We start from the raw sequence: 24,339 nt of genomic DNA, 5'->3' as shown, positions 1-24,339 counted from the left end.
GCCTATGAAAAGCTTAAGAAATTTATTAGATGCACATATAAAGTGCTGTTACAGAGAAACTTGTGTAAATAAATCTATTTTAAAATAAATAAGATACAATTTAAAAAAACCACCTTTGACTTCTTGTTTTAACAAAAATCATCAACCTAAGTTTTAAGGTCAAGGTGAAATAGGTCGTAACTATAGCAGTGATCGTGATCTATATCAACGAATTGAGTCTCCTGTTTGTTTTAGGTCTCCCAGAAACAGGAAGGCTGTTCCAAATGTATACATTAGACATAGTTCCTTTTACAGAAACATTTTTGTAATAAAAAGTGTGGTTGCTCAAATACATGTTAAAATATTTAACAAGGAAACAATTTTCTCCTGATCCAGTTGATCTTTTAAACAAGATGATGAATTTATTCCTATGATGCAGCCCACAGGAGGGAACAGAAGTAAACATCCTCCCTTAACTCAACGCCATTTTGCTTTTTTTAAAGGACTACACAATTGCATACGAGAGCAAGAATATCCATTTGAGTCACCCCTTTCTTCAAAGGTAGAGCCCAGTGATATACCATAGTCTTTACTTTAATATATTGTTTTTGCCTTCATCTCAAAAGGTCCATTTGTCTTCAAATAAGATGCATGCTGGAAGCAGAGATTCCCTTTACGTGTCTGACAATGGGATCTTTGCTGCTCTTTCCACCCAGGGAAGATATGTTAAACTGTCACTGTCTGAGTTTTGGGTGCTGCTATGGTTTTGTGCTCTGTTGTCCATAATTTCAGGCACTTGTGGGCTAGAATGGCTGTTTGTCTGAAGTCAATGCAATATGTTCAACACAGAAAAATCACCATAGCTTCCTTCATACACTCAGGATTTCAAATTCTTCTTCCAACTCAAGCAGTTTATCGGTAGATTCAATAAGTTCTGCCAATAAAAATGAAAACAATATTAACAGACATGCCTATTGCTTTTCACTTTGGAAGACATTTTAGGGCAACATATGCTGGAAATCACATTTAGCCTTTGTAGATAAATCTGGTGTTCAAGTTGCTACCGGTATTAACAAATGGATTAGCTAATCACATTGAGCATAAAAGACACTTAGCAAAGCATAGCTGCTACACCTGGGATTATTTCTCCTACTGGTAAAGCGAGGAACATATTGCTGCACTATAGTCCACTCAAGTCAATACTGTACCTGCTCCTGAGGTTGTCACTTCTGGTTTTGCTGGAGGTATGAAAGGAGGCCAATGGGCTGGATGATTTTGAACTAACTCAAACATCCGAAGACCCTGCTGCTTCAGAATCTCCTGAGAATAAAGCACTTTCTCTTAAAAAAAAGTATCATATTAATGGAAAGTCCAACAACAGATCTACTTGGCTGGTCAGTCAAAACAGTTACAAGAGGCAAATAATAATAATAATAATAAATTAATTATGCCCCTATGAAATGGAATCCTGTTATACTTTGTGCAACCCTCATTAAAGGTCATCATTTTACAGATCTACATATAGTGAATTTCTTCAGTCAGAAACGTGCATGGAAGGTAGATCTCTCAAGCTCTACCACAGATTGTCAGTCATGTTATAATTAGCTCTGATACACACACAAGCAGATCAAATTAAAAGAATATCCCATTGTTACCTTTTGTACAAGACTACACCAGTTATCAAAGTCTTTTTCTTCTTTACAAAAGAAGCCCTGAAGGGGGGGAAAAACAGAGATTTTTCCTCTGCAAGTTACATGCAATATTAGCAAATAAGGCAGAATTAAGCCACTGTTTTGCAGTAGCACATACTAGCATCATGTGTAAGACCCAAAATATGTATCAGACTAAGGACCAGATCCTGAACTGGAGTAAACGGAGGCCACAGGGGAAAAAAGTTGAAAAAACAAGGAACTGACATGACATTTGCCACTCATCATACTGAATGCTCTGCTCTTTCCCCCCCCCTCCTGTTCATCTGTCTTATCTATTTAGATTATAAACCCTTTAGGGCAATGACTGTATTATGTTTGTACAGTGCCTAAAGCAAATCTCAATTTGAGGCCTGTAGGCTCCATCAGAATGCAAATAATAATAATTGCAGCTCCCCTGAAGTCAATAGGGCCATGCCAATTTACCACAATTGTCCATCTGGCTGCAAGTTTAACCTGCCACTGGGGATGAACTGTCATACACGTGACACTTCCAAGAGTGGCTGTATTGTGAATATCAGACTCAGTTATATTACTGAATGGACTGGTTGGTTGTGCTTTTTCATGGTTTGAACATTTACATAGTTAAATGTTACTCACTAACAGCAGATACTTTCCCGCTAAAAGTGATATTAATAACATATGTTTACATCACCTTTCATTCGGGAACTCAAAACACTTTACAAACATTGGGCCAATTCTGATCTTACACAGAGGAGGAGAATGAAGAGTAACCTTACTGGTGTCAATAGTATGTGTAACTGGACTGAGATCAGAATTAGGGTCATTAAGAATTGTAATATCCCTGTAAAGTATCCTGGACTGTAACTACTAATAGATTGGTAAACTGAGACATGAAGGAGAGAAAGAACCCAGGAATTCTGATTAAATTCCCTGCTTCAACCACTACACTAAAATGGCTCTGCAAAAAGTGGAGGCTTCTCTATTACCAAACATAATTAGCCACCCCTATTCAAATATCCAGTTTCCTACTGGAGGGAACATTAATCTCAGCAAAATTACTGTATAGTTTATCAATGAGGATAAATTCGGCATATGTGGAAATTTTTTTGTAGTCATTCATGATTCTGCTCAGGCAAATGCACAACTACCCTTACCAGTACTTATGTGCAGTTTTGTAATAGAAGTTCATGCTACATTTCTTCCTAACACTTACTAATGCTACGGAGGGATCCAAATTCATGATCTTCATTCGATGTGGGGCCTGCTGACAATGGAAGCTCTGGTCATCAACCAGACCGTTTTCCTCCAAATCTACAAAAATCTGAGTGGTGTGAGGGTCCAAATAGATGAGCTCGTTTCCTGTGCAGGTAAAATATATTTAATCATTTGTAATACCACTGAAGCGGGACTTGAAGATAGAATTTAGATCATCATCATGATTAAGACTGATTAGACTTTTGCTAGCTATGTGTTCTGAAATTGGGAAATTCAGGAAGAGTGTGGCCCCATATCTGGTATAGCTTACTGTGGTGATTTGTAAGGCTTTTTACTTTGACCCTTATTTTCCTTTATTTCCTAGAGCTAACATAACATTTTAAACTTTTAAAATGTAAATTCTGCCATTCAGCAGGTCACAGGATGACCACAAATATAATCTAGAACTCAGTTAGGCATTCAACATTGTTTCATATTAGACTCACAGAGATTGAAACAATGAGGTCTGAATAAAAATACCACAGATTTTATCGAAAAATGGACTGATAAGTCATAAATAGAGAGCAATTATTCATAACAAGTCAAATGGGGTGAAATTTAAAAAAATATTAAGTCTAGCACTGAATGTTACTATAACTGACAAAGGAAAGGCAAGTGATAAAATACATTGATGCAAGGCTAGCATTAAAAGACAGCAAGATCTAGTGAAGTTAGAGAAGTGAGCAGAAATCAAACAAATGAGCTTTAATCAGGGAAAATGCTGAGTTATACCACTTGAAGAAAAAAAGTGAAGCAAAAGAATAAAACGTAAGACTACAGATTAGGAAACAATACATGACTACATGCTAGTAACATCTGCCTAATAGATTTGCCAAATACTATTCAACTAGCCTTTCATATCACATGACTCTTGCTGATGATGTTACTTATTTCTATACCCAACTTCACTCGACCTTTCCTATAAAAGATCATAGTGTATTATTCTGGAGTTATCTAATTATTCGTTTCTCCTACTCTCCTTATCTCTTTCCTTAACTACGTTTCCCAGCAGCTTCAGTTTTACACTTCCTGACGTTTCTTCAGACCAGGCCCAGTTCCTTAGCCCATCAACTTATCTGTAATTATTTTTTTCCTTACCTAAAAATCCTATGAAATAGTAGGCATTATTTGGTTTCCCTCCTAATGCCCCCAAAGACTGTGGCATCTTAAAACATTCCTAGAGATTCAAAGGGGAAAAATGAAATTTTAGTTGTCCTGTATATTGGTATCACAGATATCTAAACTGTTTGTAAATGACATGCAGCATAACAATCATTTCAGGGACAGCGACTTACTTTAAAAGCATCAATATAAATCGGATTGATGTGATTTATCCCCAGTCGTAGAGGTATAATGAGCAAGAGAGGTTTCCAGCCTGAGCAAAACCCTGCTGTGTTCTTGTTTTGACTGAGAGCACTTCTGTGTGAGCGCATGCTGCCACGTGCAGCACTGCTGCTCTGAGAAGGGGACCAACACATTTTCTCTGTGGGAGCAAGGAGGAGAGACTTGTCAATTCACTAAGGACTATATTATAAATGTTCCAAATGAATGGAAAATGAAGATGCTTTTTCAGAGATCTTTCTTCCAAAAGGTCCCAGCTTTTAAGGAGGGTAGTGTGTACGTTGTGGCTGTATAATTACAAGTAATCCTGGTAGGCACAGATTAGGGTGCCAGGTTAACAAGAAGACATTAGGGCTCAGGGCGATGACTAGGAGATGATAATTTACTAGATGAAGTTATGTTTAACCAAACAACATTTAGCACCGGAAGCTTTCTCGGATAATGATACGTCTTGCTAGAGGGGGGGTAACAAGGTGATGCGCAGTACTGGGTATCCCAAGAACGAACACACACACACACACACACACACACACACACACACACACACCTTATTTCTCAGCTAGGGTAATAATTAAGGCCCAAAATGCATTTTTTTTTCTATTAACTACATTTTTTTAGGGTACTTTGGCAAATAAGAAACTAATTTAAGTGAGAGCCAGTGTTTGTAACTTACTGATGTCTTCAATGACCACGGTATTGTCCATAGATACATAAACTGCTAAGGAATTCCATTCATCAAATAAAGCAAGCTTTCTGGAAAACATTAAGGTAGTAATTAGTAAAAAAGTGCATTGTCATTGAGAAGCCAAAAGTGTAGCTTGGCACTCAATGCAATTACATGGCTCTTGAATCAATATATAATAATTTCTTATCAAAAACAGCATTAATTGTATTTTTTATTAGTCAAAGTATAATTATGACGTAGAAGAGAATGCAGAGATAGCATGAAGGTGAAATAACTTGTGTGAAAAATTTCTTGGCTCATTGCCAATAGCAAAGCAAGTGAACGCTACAACCTTGCTACTTTATATTTATTATTGTTGTTATTATTTGTGTTGCAGTCACACCTAGGAGCCCCAGTCATTGCCCAGGACCCCATTGTGTTAGGCGCTGTGTAACACAGACCAAAGACAGTCCCTGCCCCAAAGAGCTTACAATCCACTCGCGCATGTGAGTAACTTTATGCCTGAGCAGTTCTACGGAATTCAGTGAGACTACTGACGTGCATAAGTGTTGGTAGGATCAGGCCATAAATCTGTCAAACTCAGCCCCAGACCAAGTGAAGAAAGAAAAATTGTACAACAAAGTTAAGTCACGGACACTATGCTGAGTCTGCTATACTTTTTTTATGTAGTTCAAAAGAACATTCTTAAATGAATATACTGCCTTACAGCTCTCTGACTATGTAAACCGCTATCTAGGTTTCATTGTTAAACTCTACTTAAAGCAGCTAAAATTAAATACAACTTGTAGGGCTCTCAAGCAATTAAAAAAATTAATTGTGATTAATTGCTCTATTAAACAATAATAGAATATCATTTAAATATTTTTGGACATTTTCTACATTTTCAAGTATATTGATTTCAGTTACAGCACAGAATACAAATTGTACAGTGCTCACTTTATATTTATTTTTGATTACAAGTATTTGCACGGTAAAAAAACCAGAAGAAATAGTATTTTTCAATTCATAGACTCAGACTCATAGACTTTAAGGTCAGAAGGGACCATTATGATCATCTAGTCTGACCTCCCGCATGATGCAGGCCACAAAAGCTGACCCACCCACTCCTGGAATAATTCTCTCCCTTGACTCAGCTGTTGAAGTCCCCAAATCATGATTTAAAGACTTCAAGTTGCAGAGAATCCTCCAGCAATTCACCTAATACAAGAACTGTAGTGCAATCTCTTTATCATGAAAGTTGAACTTACAAATGTAGAATTATGTACAAAAAAACCTGCATTCAAAAATAAAATGTAAAATTTTAGAGCCTGCAAGTCCACTCAGTCCTACTTCTTGTTCAGCCAATCGCTCAGACAAACAAGTTTGTTTACATTTGCAGGAGATAATGCTGTCCACTTCTTGTTTACAATGTCACCTGAAAGTGAGAACAGGCGTTCTTGTGGCACTGTTGTAGCTGACGTCGCAAGATATTTACATGCCAGATGCACTAAAGATTCACATGTCCCTTCATGCTTTAACCACCATTCCAGAAGACATGCGTCCATGCTGATGACGGGTTCTGCTGAATAACAATCCAAAGCATGTTCATTTTCATTATCTGAATCAGATGCCACCAGCAGAAGGTTGATTTTCTTTTTTGGTGGTTCAGGTTCTGTAGTTTCCACATCGGAATGTCGCTCTTTTAAGACTTCTGAAAGCATGCTCCACACCTCGTCCCTCTCAGATTTTGGAAGGCACTTCAGATTCTTAAACCTTGGGTCGAGGGCTGTAGCTATCTTTAGAAATCTCACATTGGTACCTTCTTTGCATTTTGTCAAATCTGCAGTGAAAGTGTTCTTAAAATGAACAACATGTGCTGGGTCATCATCCGAGACTGCTATAACAGGAAACATATGGCAGAATGCGGGTAAAACAGAGCCAGGGACATACAATTCTGCCCCAAGGAGTTCAGTCAGAAATTTAATTAATGCTTATTTTTTTAAATGAGCATTATCAGCATGGAAGCATGTCCTCTGGAATGGTGGCTGAAGCATGAAGGGGCATATGAATGTTTAGCATATCTGGCACATAAATACCTTGCAATGTCGGCTACAAAAGTGCCATGCACATGCCTGTTCTCACTTTCTGGTGACAGTGTAAATAAGAAGAGGGCAGCATTATCTCTCTTAAATGTTAACAAACTTGTTTCTCTTAGCGATTGGCTGAACAAGAAGTAGGACTGAGTAGACTTGTAGGCTCTGAAGTTTTACATTGTTTTGTTTTTGAGTGCAGTCATGTAACAAACAAAAAAATCTACATTTGTAAGTTGCACTATAGTACTTGTATGAGGTGAATTGAAAAATACTATTTCTTTTGTTTATCATTTTTACAGTGCAAATATTTGTAAAGCAAAAATAATATACACTTTGATTTCAATTACAACACAGAATACAATATATATGAAAATGTAGAAAAACATCCAAAATATTTACTAAATTTCAATTGGTATTCTATTATTTAACAATGCAATTAACTGTGATTAATCATGATTAATTTTTTTAATCGCAATTAATTGTTAATCACGTGAGTTAACTGCAATTAATCGATAGCCCTAATAATTTGTTTTATCACTCTACACTGTCAGTATAAATAAATAAATAAAATTAACCTACTTATAAACATGATTTTTTTCATATAAAACTTTTGTAGAAGAAATGCATTATTTTTCTTACGTATCTCACGTGTTTGATTTAGGGACAGTCCAACCTATGCCCCTGTCGGACATGGACAAGTCATGTGACTTCTGTGACTCAAATAATCCTTATATATAATTGAGTAAAAGCAGGACCTCAGTTCAGACTATACATGGGTTTAAGCCAACGCCTCCAAACTTTACATTGTTTCAAAATCCAGAACTGGAGGTCATCACTCTTAGACAGCTATGCTGCATCTGAATTGAACTATTCAGGGTAAATACATTCTAAATACATATGTATGTTTTGCTTACTTTAGCACTTGTGCAACTGTATTTGGTCCAAACCATTCTCCAATCGACTTCCCCTCTCCTACACCCATCTGTGCTGTTTTTATTAGAAACAAAACACACACAAAAGAGCACAAATATCAGGTGACGACATGTACTAAATGGCACATCCTATTAATATTTTGTTGCACACATTCTAAAACTATTGTAAAATATTTACATTTAATCAGATTGATATACTATCTATTCTCTTTTTACAACTGCAATGAAGATTAGTTTCCATAATTGAGAAGAAGCCTCTAAACTGCATTCTGACTACTGGCACCCCTCACTACAATCTATGGGCCGGTGCAAGAGAATCTATGTTGGTAAGCACTAATTTAATATTATTAAAGTCTGGTCCCTAATAGTCACATATTCTATCCAGAGCTAGTTGTTATTTCTATTGTACATGCTGGATTTAGACCTCAGTATATATTTGGTATGCATTAAATCTTCTATCTATATATTTATCCACTTTGTCTCCATAATCCTTCTTTTGTTTTGTGATTATATATTTTAAAATTAATACATTTTAAACACATTAGCAACTTGAGGCATAAAAAGCTGATGATACCTGCCCTTACCCATTTGGTGGATAGAATAACAGCAATCTTTTCTGTCTATGAAGCATCGCAAGATGTTGTGATATTCCTCAGGTTGTTTTTTGTGTCTCTCCCAATGCCAATCTTACAGGGAAAAAGTTATATAGATTAACTGACAAACTCCAAACTCTGTCTAGCATTTCATACTACGTAATCATGAGTGGAGCTTCCCCCCCCCTCCCTAATTTACACCAGTTTTACTGAGCAAAGTTTGACCCCAGAGGGCAACAACTCTTTAGAGGCAGCATTGGGAGAATATTTAATTTAATAAAGAAGAGAGAAAAGGTCAAGAAGATGCCAAAATAAGTCTCAGCTTCTCTCACTAGGAAGATGTGTGTTGTTCTGTCACAGAAAAGGTGCTGAATTTATTCCTGAATGCAAAAAAAACCCCAATAAAATGGAAGAGACTGCTTTTCTAAAATACAACAACATGAACCGAGAATGTTTTCACAAAAATCTTGATAGTCAGAAGGAGACAATAAGAACTTGTCTACACATTTTTTGTACCACTTTACTGTATCAGTTTAGAAACAGATATAGTTAAAAGTGGCACGCAATATAAAATGGACACATATCAGACGTCAAGAATTATAACATTCAAAAACCAGTTGGAGAACACTTCAATCTCCCTGGCCACTCGATTACAGACCTAAAAGTCGCAATATTACAACAACAAAAAACTTCAAAAACAGACTCCAATGAGAGACTGCTGAATTGGAATTAATTTGCAAATTGGACACCATTAAATTAGGCTTGAACAAAGACTGGGAGTGGCTGGGCCATTACACAAAGTAAAACTATTTCCCCATGCTTATTTCCTCCCCCCCCCCCCCCGCCCCCTACAGTTCCTCCTATCTCCTTTTGTCAATTGCTGGAAATGGGCCATTTTCATTACCACTACAAACAGTTTTTTTTCTCTCCTGCTGATAAAAGCTCACCTTAACTGATCACTCTCCTTATAGTGTGTATAGTAACACCCATTGTTTCATGTTCTCTGTGTGTATATATATATATATATATATATATATATATATATATATCTTCCTACTGTATTTTCCACTACATGCATCCGATGAAGTAGGCCGTAGCCCACGAAAGCTTATGCTCAAATAAATGTGTTAGTTTCTAAGGTGCCACAAGTACTCCTGTTCTTTTTGCGGATACAGACTAACACGGCTGCTACTCTGAAACACTCTTTACTGTGGACTAAGTTACATCAGTATATAGTTGGCCACAGTAGGGTCTGTACCCATTTAACTATATTGGTATAAACTCACATCCCTAACCAGAATAGCTGACTCGATACAAGAGCTCTATGTATATTAGGCCTAAAATTACTCTGGTTGTGATCCTGGAATGCTCATACAGGTGTATGGGTCCACACTTAGTGAATTCTGTTGCAGGATTGGGGCCTTAGGCTGGAGGTAGGGAAGCTATCTGCATATTTGCCTATAATTTGCAGTATTGTTGTAGCTATGTTGGTCCCAGGATATTAGAGAGACAATGTGGGTGAGGTCATATCTTTTATTGGACCAAGCTATCAAGCTACAGAGAACTCTTCTTTATTTTGCCTATAAAGCAATTAGTACAATTTGAGCACCCCATAAACAATGAACATGATGACAGGAAATCAGTCAGGCGGCAGCAGTTTCCACCCAGGCACCAGCTTCATTATTTGTCATGCAAAGCTCTATTAAATAATAAAGATAGGAGTCCCACTTGGTGAACCCTTTGTTCTTATTTTTCTGCTTAACCACCAGAACAATTCACCCCTGCTGGGTCAGGATGAAACACTAACAGTTTCCTCTTGTCTGGAGACATCATTTACTAGTAATTTCTGCCAATCATTCTGAAGAGACTTTCACTAGTTACTTTAGCCCTACATCTCTCAGTGGATGTCTATTGTACTGGGCTTTCACACCAACATTAAATGTCACCCAAATAACCACAGAGCCTCCTAACATATTTCACAAAGTAACAGTATGCTCACCCCTTCCTAAATGCCTGCAAATCAGAGCCTGTGCCAGCATCATCTGTCCACATCGCAGCATGCATCCCCAGCCAGTATCGGATGAAGGGCCCGTGCCTCCTATTAACAAGAATTATTACAATTAATATGGGTTCTTGACTGAAATTAGCACCACAAAAATCAAATTGTTGAAATCTAGGTAGTCAAGAAAAGTTCGGCTTTTTAACAAGTGTCCTGTGGATGAAGAGAAACTGAAAAAGAAAGATTTTTATCACCAGTCTGGCTTCTAGATAAGTGTTCAGGATCTGCCAAGCAGATCTGTGTGGAAACCAGTACTGATACAGCTCAATAGAAGCAGAATTCTTTATTGATGCAAGACAAAAGGCAAAGAAGCAACCATGTAAAGCTGTTTACCAAACTGTGCCAAATTCAAGGATAAAATGTACAAGCCTATATGCAGGACTCTGTACACTGTGCTAAGCCAAACCTAAACTCTGCAGTGAAGTCCTATGAGCACTATGAAACCAAAACAACAGATGGAGGTGTAGGCAGCAGACCTAATGGAATTCAATATGGAAAGAGTAATGCAATCAGTACAGTAACCTCCATATTTTAATATTACATTATAATCTCCCCTCATTTTCAGTTTGCAATATACTAAAAGTATATATGTGTGCCTATATATTAGTAAATGCGCTGTATAAGCTTTGAGGGTTTGAAGCTGGAGGTTTTAGCATTTGGGTAGGAAGCAAATACAGATTTTGGCATCTGGTGAAACACTGGACACAGTTTGGATCTGTGGAGCTATGAACACTGGTTAATAATGAGAATCTATTAAGATTATTAGGAAAGGTCACACCTCTCCAAGCTATTGCTTCAAACTGGCTGCAGATTCAGGACGACAATATTTTCTATTTGTTTATGTTTTAAGGCTGTCTTCACAATCATGAAGGCTAGAAAGATAAATCAGTTTAAACTAAATGCTTAGATTCTTAAGCACAGTTCTGCATCAAGAAGTGGATTCTATGGTAAATTCCAAGAGTTTCCTTTATTTGTTTCTATTTAATTTAGTGCTTGAGAAAGATGCTAAATTGACTGTCCTGGAAATCTATCAACAGAACAGGCAGAGCATGGACAGTGACAATGAAAGCATCTTTGATGCTGTTCCATCAATCTGTCTCAACTCTGTAGTAGAAAGACTACCTCTAGTGGTGAATGGTACTTACTATCTAGTAAGATTGCCAGTAGTGTTGTCAATTATGCCAATTGTGGTGGTTTTTGCAATCGTGGCCGAGACCAGGAAATAACAGGTTTTGGGCCATCTACCCACCTGAGCTAGATTTAAATTGGCAACCTAAAGGTAAAGGCTCTATCCCATTACCAATCCCATAACTTATCCAGTCCAAATGTTTCTTTGGGTGATGATTTGGAAAATAAATTTAATTTAACCAGAAAGTTTAAGTAGGATTTTTTTTATTCCTTTAATGTGAAATCATTTTTAGTGTGTGAATAAACAGGTTAAACATATTTCTTGCACAACAGATCTACTGTGCATTCCCCATTCATTTGAGAAACATTCACAAGTTATTTCCACTGTTAGTATAAACACAAGGACCAAATTTTCTACTGGTGTAAGTGAGCACAACTTTCAGTACTAGGGAATCTGGCCCACTATTTCCTTTTTGTTTTCAGAAGGAGTAAAAGCCATACCTCTAAGTCCTCTAATAATTTAGGAGTTAGTAAGTTCATATACAATAATTTGATTCCTCCCATAATTTTAAATTTCCAACAAGACAATAATACAGAAAAATTGGGCTGTTCACCCTAAAGCATACCCACCAATTGGTGAAAATTTTTTTCTGTATGTAAACCACAGACGAGCACTTATATCCAACAATAATTTAGATTTGTCTGGAATTAAAAAACAAAGCCATATTAAACTACCAACTCCTGACTGCAAAGATCATTTGGCATTAACGCAACATATAGAACATACAGGAGATGTCTATTTACTTTCAGATACAAAAAGAATACATGTATCACTTTAAATATTCAGCGCACTTTACGTATACAAACTAAACAAAGTCTATTGGGTAAGCGTGCAGTAATTATTAGCCATCAAAGGTTAAGAGAATAGCATTTCTGTTTTGAATAGCTAAGCTAAACTTGAACCAGCTACTGCTATGCAGAACTATCCCCTCTGAACAAAATTATACACAGAACAAGAAACTTGGAGAATTTCTACTAAAAGGGACCGATTTGGGTCTGAAGGAGGAAGGATGAGCCTAAGTGCATAGCCCTTCTTCCTCCACTGAATCCTCTTCTGCATATAAAGGGACAAGACTTGCAGAGAGAAAACAAAGTGAGATGTCCACTTTCCATGGTATCTTCTCCCTCACACTTGCAAGGATTTCACCACCTTAGAGAATGTTAACCCTGAATACCGCAGAGATAGGTGGGAGCATGTCCAAGCAGACCAATGAGGCCTGGTCTACACTGGGGGGAGGGGTCGATCTAAGATACGCAACTTCAGCTACGAGAATAGCGTAGCTGAAGTCGACGCATCTTAGATCGAATTAAAATTACTTACTTCGCGTCCTCGCGGCGCTGGATCAATGGCCGCGGCTCCCGCATCGGCTTTGCTTCCGCCTCTTGAACGGCTGGAGTTCAGCAGTTGACGGGAGAGTGATCGGGGATCGATTTATTGCGTCTACACTACACGTGATAAATCGATTCCTGATAGATCGATCGCTACCCGCCGATCCGGCGGGTAGTGTAGACGTACCCTTAGAGCCTTGCTTCTCATTGGGGAAGGAAGACCACAAAAGTCACAGGAAGATATTGACTAGAGCGCCTACAAACAACAATATCGGGTTTTTGTGAAAAAGCCATGGCACTCTGGAAATACCCTGGGATATGTGCAATTTCACTGCAAATCTCAGGAGATAGACCTTGCTGGTTCCCCCACCCCTCCTTTCCCTAACAGGATAACGTGACAAAAAAATTCCACATATGTGATCTGCTCCCTATCCTAGACAAAGTTTATTGTTCACCATATACTATCTGGCTCCCAATATAACTCAATAGACAAAATAAATAAAGCTGTGACTTGTTATACATAACCAATCACCAGTACGATTGAACAAACTAAATCCTCTAAACTGATAGTTTATCAAGCTCTGTTTATTCCAATTCCTGAGCACAATCTGTCTCATTTTAAAAACTCTGGAGTGACATTCAACTTTGACATTAGAATTACTAAACCACTAAGCTGGCCAAGAAAAGTAAATAACAGTATATTTTTGCAAAAATTTTTTTAAAAAGATTAGGTTGTAGTCAAATTGTGCTAGTTTTGTACCAATCTCATCAAATGTTTATATTGACTCTACAGTATTTCTAATCTCTCCAAGCTTTTTTTTTTTTTTTTTTTAATTTCCAGGATTCCCTCAAAGGCACTCTACAATTCTTGAGGATCTAACTATTTACTGCCTTTATCCCCTTACTGTTAACCTTGGACTGACTTGTCCTTCCAGCCATTATCAGGATTCTTCAACAGTACCCTAGTGCCCATCAACGCCACAACTGAGTTGACTGACGGATCCAGGAAATGCAACACAAGGTGCTACCCCACACACTCTCCAAGGAACAAAAACCAGCCCTGCCCTCTCATTCCTGTGTGGTAGGGTATTGTGCTATAATTACACTGCAGGGACAGCTTCTAGGGAAAGTGTTAATTTTTATTAAATTAAAACAGAATATGCATCGGAAAGATAAAGTCAATTTTTACGACTTAATTTTTAAAACACATTAACTTTCAACTGAGAATATCATGCTGTAAGAAATTCATACATCCAGCATAGTGGATTTGTTGTTGTCTGAACCACTGTACAGACTTAATTTTTTGGTCTCCTGATACAGTTAATTGCCGATTCATTGCATTTACTTTGTATTTTAAAATGCAATTTATCACCAAGAGCACGTGGCTTCAGTGTATGCTTCTGATTTACAAAGTTACTAAGGATAGGACTGATATTTGCTGCATCACCACATCCAGTTTTAAAATGAGCTACAGTAGATACTCAGCTGCCTGCTCCTTTCTTATAGGAGAAACTTTAAAGGGTATCGTCACGATTTCACTTATTTTGGTGGGAAGATTCTGTGTGAAAAATGTTTTCTCCGTAGCTGATTGTTTAATACCTGTGATATGATCTTTCTTAAAAAGTCACTTATTTATTCCATGACATTTGATTACTAGAAATAACCCGCCTAATGTGAGAATCTGCAGGATAAGCGTGCCCTGTTTGCAGAAACTGTGATGGATGCTGCACTCTCTACTTCCTTAAACCTCCTGCGAGCTAATTTCATATTACGGTGACAACCACTGTATATAGTTGGTCTACTTTTTAGAAGTGAGTTTATTTTTGCTCTCAGATTTATGTAGTGATAATGTTATGAACACTGAGGAAATGTTGTACATATAAACTATGAAAGTTATAGTTGGATTTTCATTATAAACATACCTGTCTTAAGGTGGTATTGCCTTCCCAAGATCCACACTGACCCATCTGTTTCTGGAAATTCTTCTAGGTATTCCGATAAGACAGTGGTCTGGTTTTCATACTTGGATAAAACTGAACAGGAACACAGAAAGTTCAAACTCCATTTTGCTCCCTTTGTTCTTTTTGGAGCACTTTGAGTTCTTATACTGCAAGTGCAACTAGCTCCAACCAGTGATCTAGTCCAGGGTTTTGGGGTTTTCTGACCAATACTTCATTCTGGCAGCAGCATTTACCCCGTTTTCCCTCAGCAATATGCACTGCCATTAAAATGGACAGTGTTCATTGCAATTTTGTATTTTAACTCTCCAGAAGCTCTGGGAGACACTATAGCTGGCACCTGGACCCTAGAGCCCAGGGAGGAAATCCTGGTGCTATAGAAGCATATGGCAGTTTTTGCCACTGACTTCAATGAGGTTAGGCTTTCACCCACAGTCTAGGTGAACAATTTATGTCCCAGTCCTGCACTAAACACAGTTAACTTTAAGCACATGAACCGTTCCACTCATTTCAATGTCACTACTCTTTCTTAAAATTAAGCACATGCCAAGTGTAAGTGGGACTGGGGCCTTAGTCTACTAACCGGAGATTTTGGATCTCCTGTTCAGAAAAAAATACTATTACTCACCATAAAACCTATTTACTTTAAGATGAATAAATAAAACACTTATATTGATTCATTCTATTATGGAAGTTCATTTGATTATGATTTTTGGTGGGAGTTTATGGAAATGAAGGAATAACTCTTCAGCTGTAAAACTAAGCAACTGTTTTTATTTGCTTTGATTATTTTTTCTTTCAAATGACATATTTAAGAAATACACAATGAACTGATGTCTAAATATTAAATCATAAATATACATGCTAAATATGTTCAAGTTGCATGTAATATTAATATTACTAAAGATTTATAGGCTCCACTCAGGGTTACCCATTTTGCGAGGCACTGTACAAACACAGAAAAAGATACAGTCCCGGTCCCAATGAGTTAACAATCTATGACCCAATCTTGAAAACACTTTTGCATGCAAGTAATCACAATGAATTTAACAGGACTCCTCACGTGTGTAAAGTTAATCGTGTGTCTTTCTTTCCTAAATGTCATTAATAGCAACTATACACAGCCACTACTCTTGCTGTAAAATAGTTAAATGTGATTACACAATAGACTACAAAATACACTGGCTTAGAACAAAATGTCTACAGAAAAGATAAAGTTGACATTCTGGCCAACATTTTAGAATACTTAGTCCCATTTTAACTATTAGATAAATTAGGTCCAAAATGTAGGCTCTTTGTTGAAGAAAAAAGATTTTACCACAACTAATAACATTTTTCATGACATTTTAAAAATGTCAAACAAAAGTTTTATACTATTTAAACATTTCTTAAAGTATTGAAATGTAAACATGGCACCATTTGTGTAGGTGCCTGAAAATCAGAAGTCAAAACTGACTATACTCAGAAAGTGAAACTGACCAAGTTTTACTGTCCAAGGTAAGCAGAATGCAAAATTAAACAGCATAAAGAGTAAAAAATATTGACTTTTTAAATTAATTTAAAAAATATTAGGTAAATAACATACTTAAGGAAACATGCAGTTTTAAAAATATTATACTTTAGAATACCCTAGAGAGTTTCACACAAATCCTCCTCAGATTAGGGTATATTAACCAGAAAATTAGCATTCAGGCATCATGTATATTTTTCTATTCAACTTGAATAAATGATTGCTAGTTACTGTAAAACAGTGAACTTTAACTATAAGTAGTGTGTGTGTGTGTGTGAGTATGTGTATATATATATATACACACACACACACACACCTAGACCTGCTTCTACTGGAGCCAATGGGAAAAATCCAGGGCCATAAGGAAGGATTCACTTAATACCAAGACATTTACATGCATAATCAAAATGATTTCTGATATCATAATCTAGTGAATGCATATTGTGTTGACACATTTTATTTATTCCATCCAGTTGGCAGTCACAACTGTCAAAGGATCAGCTTCATGGCTGCAGAGAAGTTGATGTCAGCACTATGCTAAAAAGCTTGAAGTAAATATCCATGCAACAGTAGAGCAGACTTTAACATTACAAATCTGGGCCTAGATCCTGCAATTTACTGAGTGTAGTGACAGGACTTAGGTGAATTACATACTTTGAATACTTCTAAATTTACCCAATAAACATATCTAAATATGACAACTGTACAAGTGGATTTACTCAGCTCTATTTTTTGTCCTAAGACTTATATTAAGTGGACACCAACACCCAGTTTAGGCTCCATATTTAGGTTCTGTAAAGAGTTTCACAAAAATTTAATACTGTACTGCGTAACATTTTAATGTTAAAGCTCTTGTTAAAAGTTTTTAATTTAACCATTCTACTGTAAGATTTCCAGCAAAGAACATCAGAAAGGGAAAGGTGAAACTGAAAAATGGGTTTTCACTGGTCAGCTGACTGAAATGCAAGAAGTAAACAGCATGGATGGAAACAAAATCAACTCTGCACTTTTAAAAAATAATCTAAAGATGGTCTTAGTAACCGATCTAAGGAAACTCCGTGGTGTTTTTAATCAACGTTATTTTCACCTGGCTGGACAACCAAGTTTGTGAGCTGAGTCAAGATACAGTGAAACCTGTTAACCACAGCCACCTGGCCAAGAGCTAATCAGATTTCAGTCCCATGCGAGTTCCCCACTACCGCTGGTTCTGGAGGTCCCGGCCTGAGGCTCCCGGAAGTGTCCCTATGGCAGGATTGACAGTGACACTTCGCAACTAGCTTGTGTCATCTCAGGGTGTAACAGCGCCGGACCCGCGCGGAATAGCGGCGGCTGCTGCCATCTTCCTCTAGCGCAGCCCCTGCCCGCGGCACAGCGGGCCTGACACTGCCCCACGCCCAGCCCTGCCAGCCCCCGCGCCCCGAGCGCCCAGCCGTCCCGCCGCGCGGGGCAGCCCAGCCGAGGTCCCGGCTCAGCCGTGGGCGCCGGGCTCGGAAGCCAGCTCGGACTCGGAGCTCGGCGGGCGCAGGATCGGGCCGTCCCAGCGCCACGTCACCCCCGGGCTGTCGCCGTATGCGGCACACGCCCGGGCCTGGGGCTCCCGCCCGCGACCCCCACCCTGGGCCCGGATCTGAACCGCCCGCTACACCCGGCCCGCGCCCTAGGCCGGGCCCCCTCCCCATTCTCCCGCTGTCCCGCCCGCCCCTCACCGCTCCCCTCCCCCCGCTACCCCCGCAGCGCCCCTTCCGCCGCCCGGCGAATCCCGCCGCGTTCCCCCTGCCCCCCGTCTCCCCTCACCGGACTCCATCCTCCCGCTGTCACCATCCTCCTCGCCTCCCAGCAGACACACAACACGGCGGCGGCCGCGGAGCACGCTGGGAGTTATAGTTCTGCGGGGAGGGGGACGCTCAGCCCCGCTGCCTTCCGGGCTGCCTGCTTCTCTGATTGGCTGCCGGGGGGGGGGGGGGGGTGTTGTGCTCCCGCCCTTTCCTGAAGGGACGGGCAGAGAGTGTGCGAGGCGGCGGCATGGACGGCCCCGTGTCCAGTATGGAGGTCTGTAACCTGGCCTACACGGGGCAGCTGGAGTTGCTGCAGGACCGGCTGAGGGAGGACCGCAGCCTGGCCACCCGCAGCGACCAGGTCAGGCGGAGCGAGGTGTTGGCGGCTCGGGGGGCCGCAGGGGCTCTCAGCTGGGCCGGTCACGGTGTGGTGTAGTGTAGGGAGGCAGGGGCCAGGGCTTGGGAGGCCTGGGCTGGGGGTAGGGGAGCAGGGCCAGCTTGCTCTAAGGAGGGTGAGGGAGCGGGGCCAGCGGGGCTCGCAGTGGGGTTAGAGCTGGGGAGTTGGGCTGTAGGGGGTGGGGGGAGTTGGGCTGCTTGGGGTATGGGGGGGGGGTCAGTCTTGGGGTCCTGTCAGTCTGTCTCAGCTGGAGACCTGAGGCCCTGCTCTCTCCCACGTATCTTCCCCGCTGCCTGCCCTGCCATCTCCCCGCGGGGCCCTGTGCTAGGAGCCCAGCTGACCCATGCCGCGTGTGTTCCTGTTGGCAGGATCACCGAACAGCGCTGCACTGGGCATGCTCAGCGGGACACACGGACATCGTGCATTTCTTGCTAGGCCTGGGCGTGCCTGTCGATGACAAGGATGACGTAAGTTGTGTACATTCCTAGAAACCTTCTTCTGCGCTTTCAGGAGCGTGTTCTGTGCAGCTTTGGGCTCGATGGGCTGATTTTTTTTTTTTTAGGAATCGAGAAGGAAATGAGTAGAACTGGCCAGATCCCAAGGCTCATGCCTTTGTTACAGCTGGTATCATATCGGTTGGGTTTAGTAAAATACATGCTCTCAGTGCTTAGCCCTGAGTCTTGCACCGATTTTAAAAATGAGCCACATGGTGATTGCGGAAGGTTCCACGAGGAGACTGCCCCCCTATGGATTTGGCAGCAAACTCATTTCCATGGATAGTGATTATAGATTACTACAAATACTGGACTACTTGTTATGTAACTAAAATCTTATTCTATTCTGCATAGGTTTGTATGTTGCCCTCATCACTGTAATATCTGAATGCCTTCCAGTAGTGCATTAAGTGACATGAATAACATCTGTCACAAATGGTTTGGTCTGCCTCTCTCATCTGCTTTATGGAAAGAGACCTGTTTACGTAGTGTAGTGTGTAGTTTTTCAGAGTTCTTAGTAAAACGTACATGCTGCTATGTATGTGTTGGACAAGGTAGGCTGAAGAAGTGTAACTTCTCCAACAGATGGTGATGATGTTTGTGATGGTCCCAAGTTCTTGTGGGAGTTCATTTCACGGTCTCGGACCAGCCCCCAAAGAAGCTCTGTCTGCTGCATAGGAGAGCATTATCCTTATGGTAGAAAGTGCCTGAGGAGCAGAATTGTCTACCATTGTCTTTATCCTGGAGTTTTAGGGGATCTTTTAGATATACTGGGCCCAGGCCTTTGAGCACCTTGAAGGTAAGGACTGAGATCTTGAACTTTGACTCAGTATTCTACAGGAAGCCATTGTAGAGAGCAGAGGATAGGCTTGATGTACTCAAGGTAGCCTATGTTGCTGAGGGGAATGCCGTTTTCCTTTTAGTTGGTGGACAAACCGGAGTAATAATGTCTATTACGAACAGTACTGCAAGAACAATAATCTTTTTAAATAAGGGGAAGTTGTCAAGTTCTCTTCAGTGTTCTACTGTCTACCTAAAATAACCTTGCAGGCCTTCAAAAAGTTTTTCTGCCACTCTTACTCGGACTAGTACCTTACTCTACAGTGGGCTTTTTCCTTGCAATTGTAGGGTTTAAACTATTTTTTTCCTGCCTATCTAGGCTAGCTGGACTCCTCTCCATATTGCAGCTTCAGCAGGCCATGATGAAATTGTGAAAGCTCTGATTGGAAAAGATGCTCAAGTGAATGATGTTAATCAAAATGGCTGCACACCTCTGCATTATGCAGCCTCCAGAAATAGACAAGAGGTATGGTTTCGTATGTTATCAGGTCTTGCTCTTTTTTTGTATTGTCATTAAAGTGGTCATTTAGGTGAATTTTTTTCCCCATTTCCCTGCATGCTTAGATTGCAGTTATGCTGTTAGAGAAAGGAGCTGATCCTGATGCAACAGACCACTATGAATCCACTCCATTACACAGAGCAGCAGCCAAAGGAAACCTAAAAATGATACAGATCCTGCTGCAGTACAAAGCGTCTGTGAATATTCAGGACTCTGAAGGGAACACACCTCTGTAAGTGATGCTACATTTCTGTTCTCTTTTTTTAATCTCTCTCAACTGAAAACTCCATTACTTACATGCAAGTATACTCAAACTCTCAGTTCCTTCAGAAAACTTCAGAGAAGTGTAACAAGATGTTTCACTCATTTCCAGTCACCATGTTTTAAATTTTTTTTTTTTCAAATACATAGTACAGACTTTTCTATGTTTCCAGGTGAAGCATAAAACTTAGTTACAGTAACCAATCACTTAATAATTCAACTCTACTGCCCCTAGAGGGTAGACCAGTGGTTCTCAACTTATTATGTGGCCCACAATGTATGACCTGGACTATAATATATGGAGATATACCTATCTCAGAACTGGAAGGGACCCTGAAAGGTCAGCAAGTCCAGCCCCCTGCCTTCACTAGCAGGACCAAGTACTGATTTTGCCCCAGATCCCTATGTGGCCCCCTCAAAGATTGAACTCACAACCCTGGGTTTAGCAGGCCAATGCTCAAACCACTGAGCTGCAGGGGCTGGGTGGCAGGGCAGTGGCAGCCCGGGCCCCAATCCTGGACCCCAGAGCTTGCAGGGCAGCACTTGACCCAAGGTTTAAGAATCTGAAGTCTAAATCTAAAACTGCAATTAATCATGATTAATTTTTTTGAGTTAATTGCGTGAGTTAACTGTGATTAATTGACAGCCCTACTATTAAGCAAACAAGCAGAAGTTAAATGCAGTTGGTCCAGTATTTGAAATGCATGTATCTAGGGCACTATCCATACATAAACTCTTATGGTAAAATTTAAGTTAATGGCAAAACTCCTATTTGACTAAAATGGGGGTGAGGATTTCACTTCTATTGTTTAAGGAATAATTGCATTCTGTTCGCTATTGTTGTGCAATAATGTCAGATTATATTTTTAAAAATCTTATGCCAATTGACCAATGACAGAAAAGTGGTATAGTTGCTAATGTGGATTTTTTTCCATTTTTCATGAGGGATTTTTTGACCAAATGCAGGGTGTGTGTGTGTGTGTGTGTGTGTGTGTCATAATTGAGGTTCAGGTACTGGAGCTGTTTTGACTTCCCAACGCTGGCTACCTCAGCGGGGCTACAATCTACTGTTGAAATGAAGAGACATGAAAAGACAGCAGCCTTGGGAAATACTCAAGCTGTCTAATGGCAGTGGAATGACTGGGAACAGGCTTTGAAGTCTATGTTCAGGGTTGGAATTATGTGTGCTCTTTCCCCATATTCCTTTACCTCTTACCTCCTACCCCTGTGAAACATCCATGACACTTCAATTGTGGCTATATATAAACTCCTCAGTGACTGGCACTCTAAACTTGGTAGAGTTGGCAGTGATCATGGGTTTCTTGTTCTTGTTACAGCCATTTAGCCTGTGCTGAAGAGAGAGTGGATGAGGCAAAGCTGTTGGTGTCCCATGGTGCAAGTATTTACATTGAGAATAAAGAAGAAAAGACCCCACTGAAAGTGTCAAAAGTTGGCCTGGGAACTGTACTTAAAAGATTGGTGGAAGACTAGCAGTGTTGGATGAGTTATTCCATTCCTGATGTACCCATTTAAGACTATTATCTTAATATTTTGATAGCTTAATTTTGATAGCTTAAATGTTGTTATAATGTGCATATATAATGTATGTAGTGGTATATATCAGTACCCTTCAATTTTACCACCAAGTGCACTTCTTCTAATTGCCTGTTAATTAAACCAGTCAGCACTTTTAAAGTATTTTTAGTATCCTGCAGTTTTGTTTCATGTAAAATTATTGTTACTCTTATAAATTGGAATTGGAAGAAACCTGTTAGGTTCTATTTTCTATTTTACAGGGCCTAGTGTGGGATTGTTTCTTTATAGTATATTGTGTTCAGTCCTGTTGCTTGAGCCATTTAAAATTAGGTTTGCTTTGGAAGCCCGTTCCACAGTCTATTACTTTTTGTTACAGCTGGCCAGAAAATGGAATTGAAGTTCTGTGAAAAACTTCCATAACAAGAATATTTTAGGTGTTTCCAAAACAAAATATGCTTCTTGGAATCCCCGGCTGCCTACCCAGATGAGTTACCGAGGAGCTGGGGATCCCAGGACATATAGGCTGCTGGCTTCTCAGCAGCCCACCTGATGGGGATCCCAGGGAGCTTATTTTGGGAGCTCCGGAAGCCAAAATTCAAAGTCAGTTTGCCTGGCAGGCTGCTGTGGAGCTGGGGCTTCAGAAAACACAGTCCTCAAAAAAAACATTCCATTGGAAAATTTCCAGTCAGTTCTGCATCTTGTAAAGGAACTGGCGTTTTTTCCTTTTTTCTTCTTCTTAGTATTCATATTACATATTTGTTGTTTTTTCAGTTTAATCCAATTCTTATTTCACTTCAGACCACTCTAAACTATTCCTCTCCCTCCTTGTTATCTAAACTACTGTTCAACTACTTCTAGAGGTTAATTCTATTTGCCACCCCTTTCATTTGTCTAACCCCCTTTTGGCATAGCTATGAATACTTCACTCTCAATACGTCCTTATTGCCTGGTCTGTCTGGCCCTCTAGTCTGTGATGTTCCCTTCAGTTTGTCAAACACTTCCTGGTAATGAGATGCTCAAACTGTGTCTAGTAAGGTACATGCAGACTCGCTAGTGCCCCCGCAGAGACACTGTCATCTAATTACATTGCTTTCTGCTGGCCCAGTATGTCTCATTGCAAGCTCCCATCTAATTTTACTGTCCGCTATCATCTTGTGCCTTTATTTAATATCCCAGCTTTTAAGAGGTGTTTTGCCCATTGAATATCTGTGTTCTGGATTTTTTCCTCAGATGTACTAGCTTGAATCTCATTGAATTTCTTTCTCTAGCTGTCAATGTTGGTGGTTTGGTGCATCCCACTGTGTAATATTATCTCTGACTTTAATGTGCTGTTTACCTCTTTAATATCAATAGGCCAGGGCACCCTTTATTTACTAGCAGCAACTTCTGCTTCCTTAGTTATAGGAAGATAAAATCGTTGTATGACTGAAAGATGTGGTGTTCATGGGCATGTACTATTAGTACAAAAACCAGTCTCATAGGTGATAATTGTAACAAAAGTTCCAAGCAGTGCCCTGAGGTTGCATCCCTGTAGTGAAAGTTATCACTTTACTTAGCTTTCTTTGAATTTTCCCTGCTGTGATTACATGGCTGTAAAGCGCCTTCCAGCAGAAGCTCCTTCTAGTCCCATGAACACTTACGAAATAAAACTGGTCTTTCTGGAAACCAGCTCTTCTGTAAAGTCCTCCTCTTCCTAGGAGGACCACAGCAGTGCACATTCATAACTTGGAGCTGAACTCTTCTGGAATAGGAACACTTCTCAGAGGTCAAACTGTCACCATTCCATTCATTCCTTGTCTCTTTTGTTTGGGGGGCAGAGGGGCCTCAGACTTAGCTGTGAGCTAGCTTTGACTCAGATGAAAAGAAGCTTTCATGGTAAGACAATTTCCAGTAAAATCATATTCCTAAATGTGAACTTTCAGAGTAGTGGGAGAGTAGCGTATCCTCCTCCCATTCTCCTTTCT

The 24,339-nt window shown here is 39.8% G+C and overlaps 2 protein-coding genes across 3 annotated transcripts; one reads left to right on the top strand and one right to left on the bottom strand.

The window, feature by feature from the left end:
- On the bottom strand, positions 1-18,440 carry ATG4A (autophagy related 4A cysteine peptidase). Of its 2 annotated transcripts, XM_065410250.1 has the most exons (13): positions 18,368-18,440; positions 15,028-15,138; positions 12,347-12,418; positions 10,529-10,627; positions 8,521-8,622; positions 7,919-7,991; positions 4,921-5,000; positions 4,202-4,389; positions 4,005-4,083; positions 2,866-3,011; positions 1,635-1,691; positions 1,188-1,299; positions 1-913 (listed from the first exon to the last, which is right to left on the bottom strand). In XM_065410250.1, the coding sequence occupies exons 1-13, from the start codon at positions 18,375-18,377 to the stop codon at positions 849-851; spliced, it is 1,194 nt and encodes a 397-aa protein (XP_065266322.1). In that variant the 5' UTR covers positions 18,378-18,440; the 3' UTR covers positions 1-848. The 2 variants fall into 2 exon arrangements, with proteins under 2 accessions (XP_065266322.1, XP_065266323.1); XM_065410251.1 differs by lacking the exons at positions 15,028-15,138; positions 18,368-18,440 and adding an exon at positions 13,098-13,144.
- A 106-nt stretch (positions 18,441-18,546) lies between these two features.
- On the top strand, positions 18,547-22,608 carry PSMD10 (proteasome 26S subunit, non-ATPase 10). The gene is made up of 5 exons (XM_065410460.1): positions 18,547-18,709; positions 19,114-19,212; positions 20,399-20,545; positions 20,644-20,810; positions 22,177-22,608. The coding sequence occupies exons 1-5, from the start codon at positions 18,596-18,598 to the stop codon at positions 22,328-22,330; spliced, it is 681 nt and encodes a 226-aa protein (XP_065266532.1). The 5' UTR covers positions 18,547-18,595; the 3' UTR covers positions 22,331-22,608.
- The last annotated feature ends 1,731 nt before the right edge of the window (positions 22,609-24,339 follow it).

Source organism: Emys orbicularis, chromosome 9, assembly GCF_028017835.1.
Source record: "Emys orbicularis isolate rEmyOrb1 chromosome 9, rEmyOrb1.hap1, whole genome shotgun sequence".
Lineage (NCBI taxonomy): Eukaryota > Metazoa > Chordata > Testudines > Emydidae > Emys > Emys orbicularis.
Note: the sequence above shows the minus strand (reverse complement) of the source record. Positions and strands in the feature narration are given on the sequence as shown.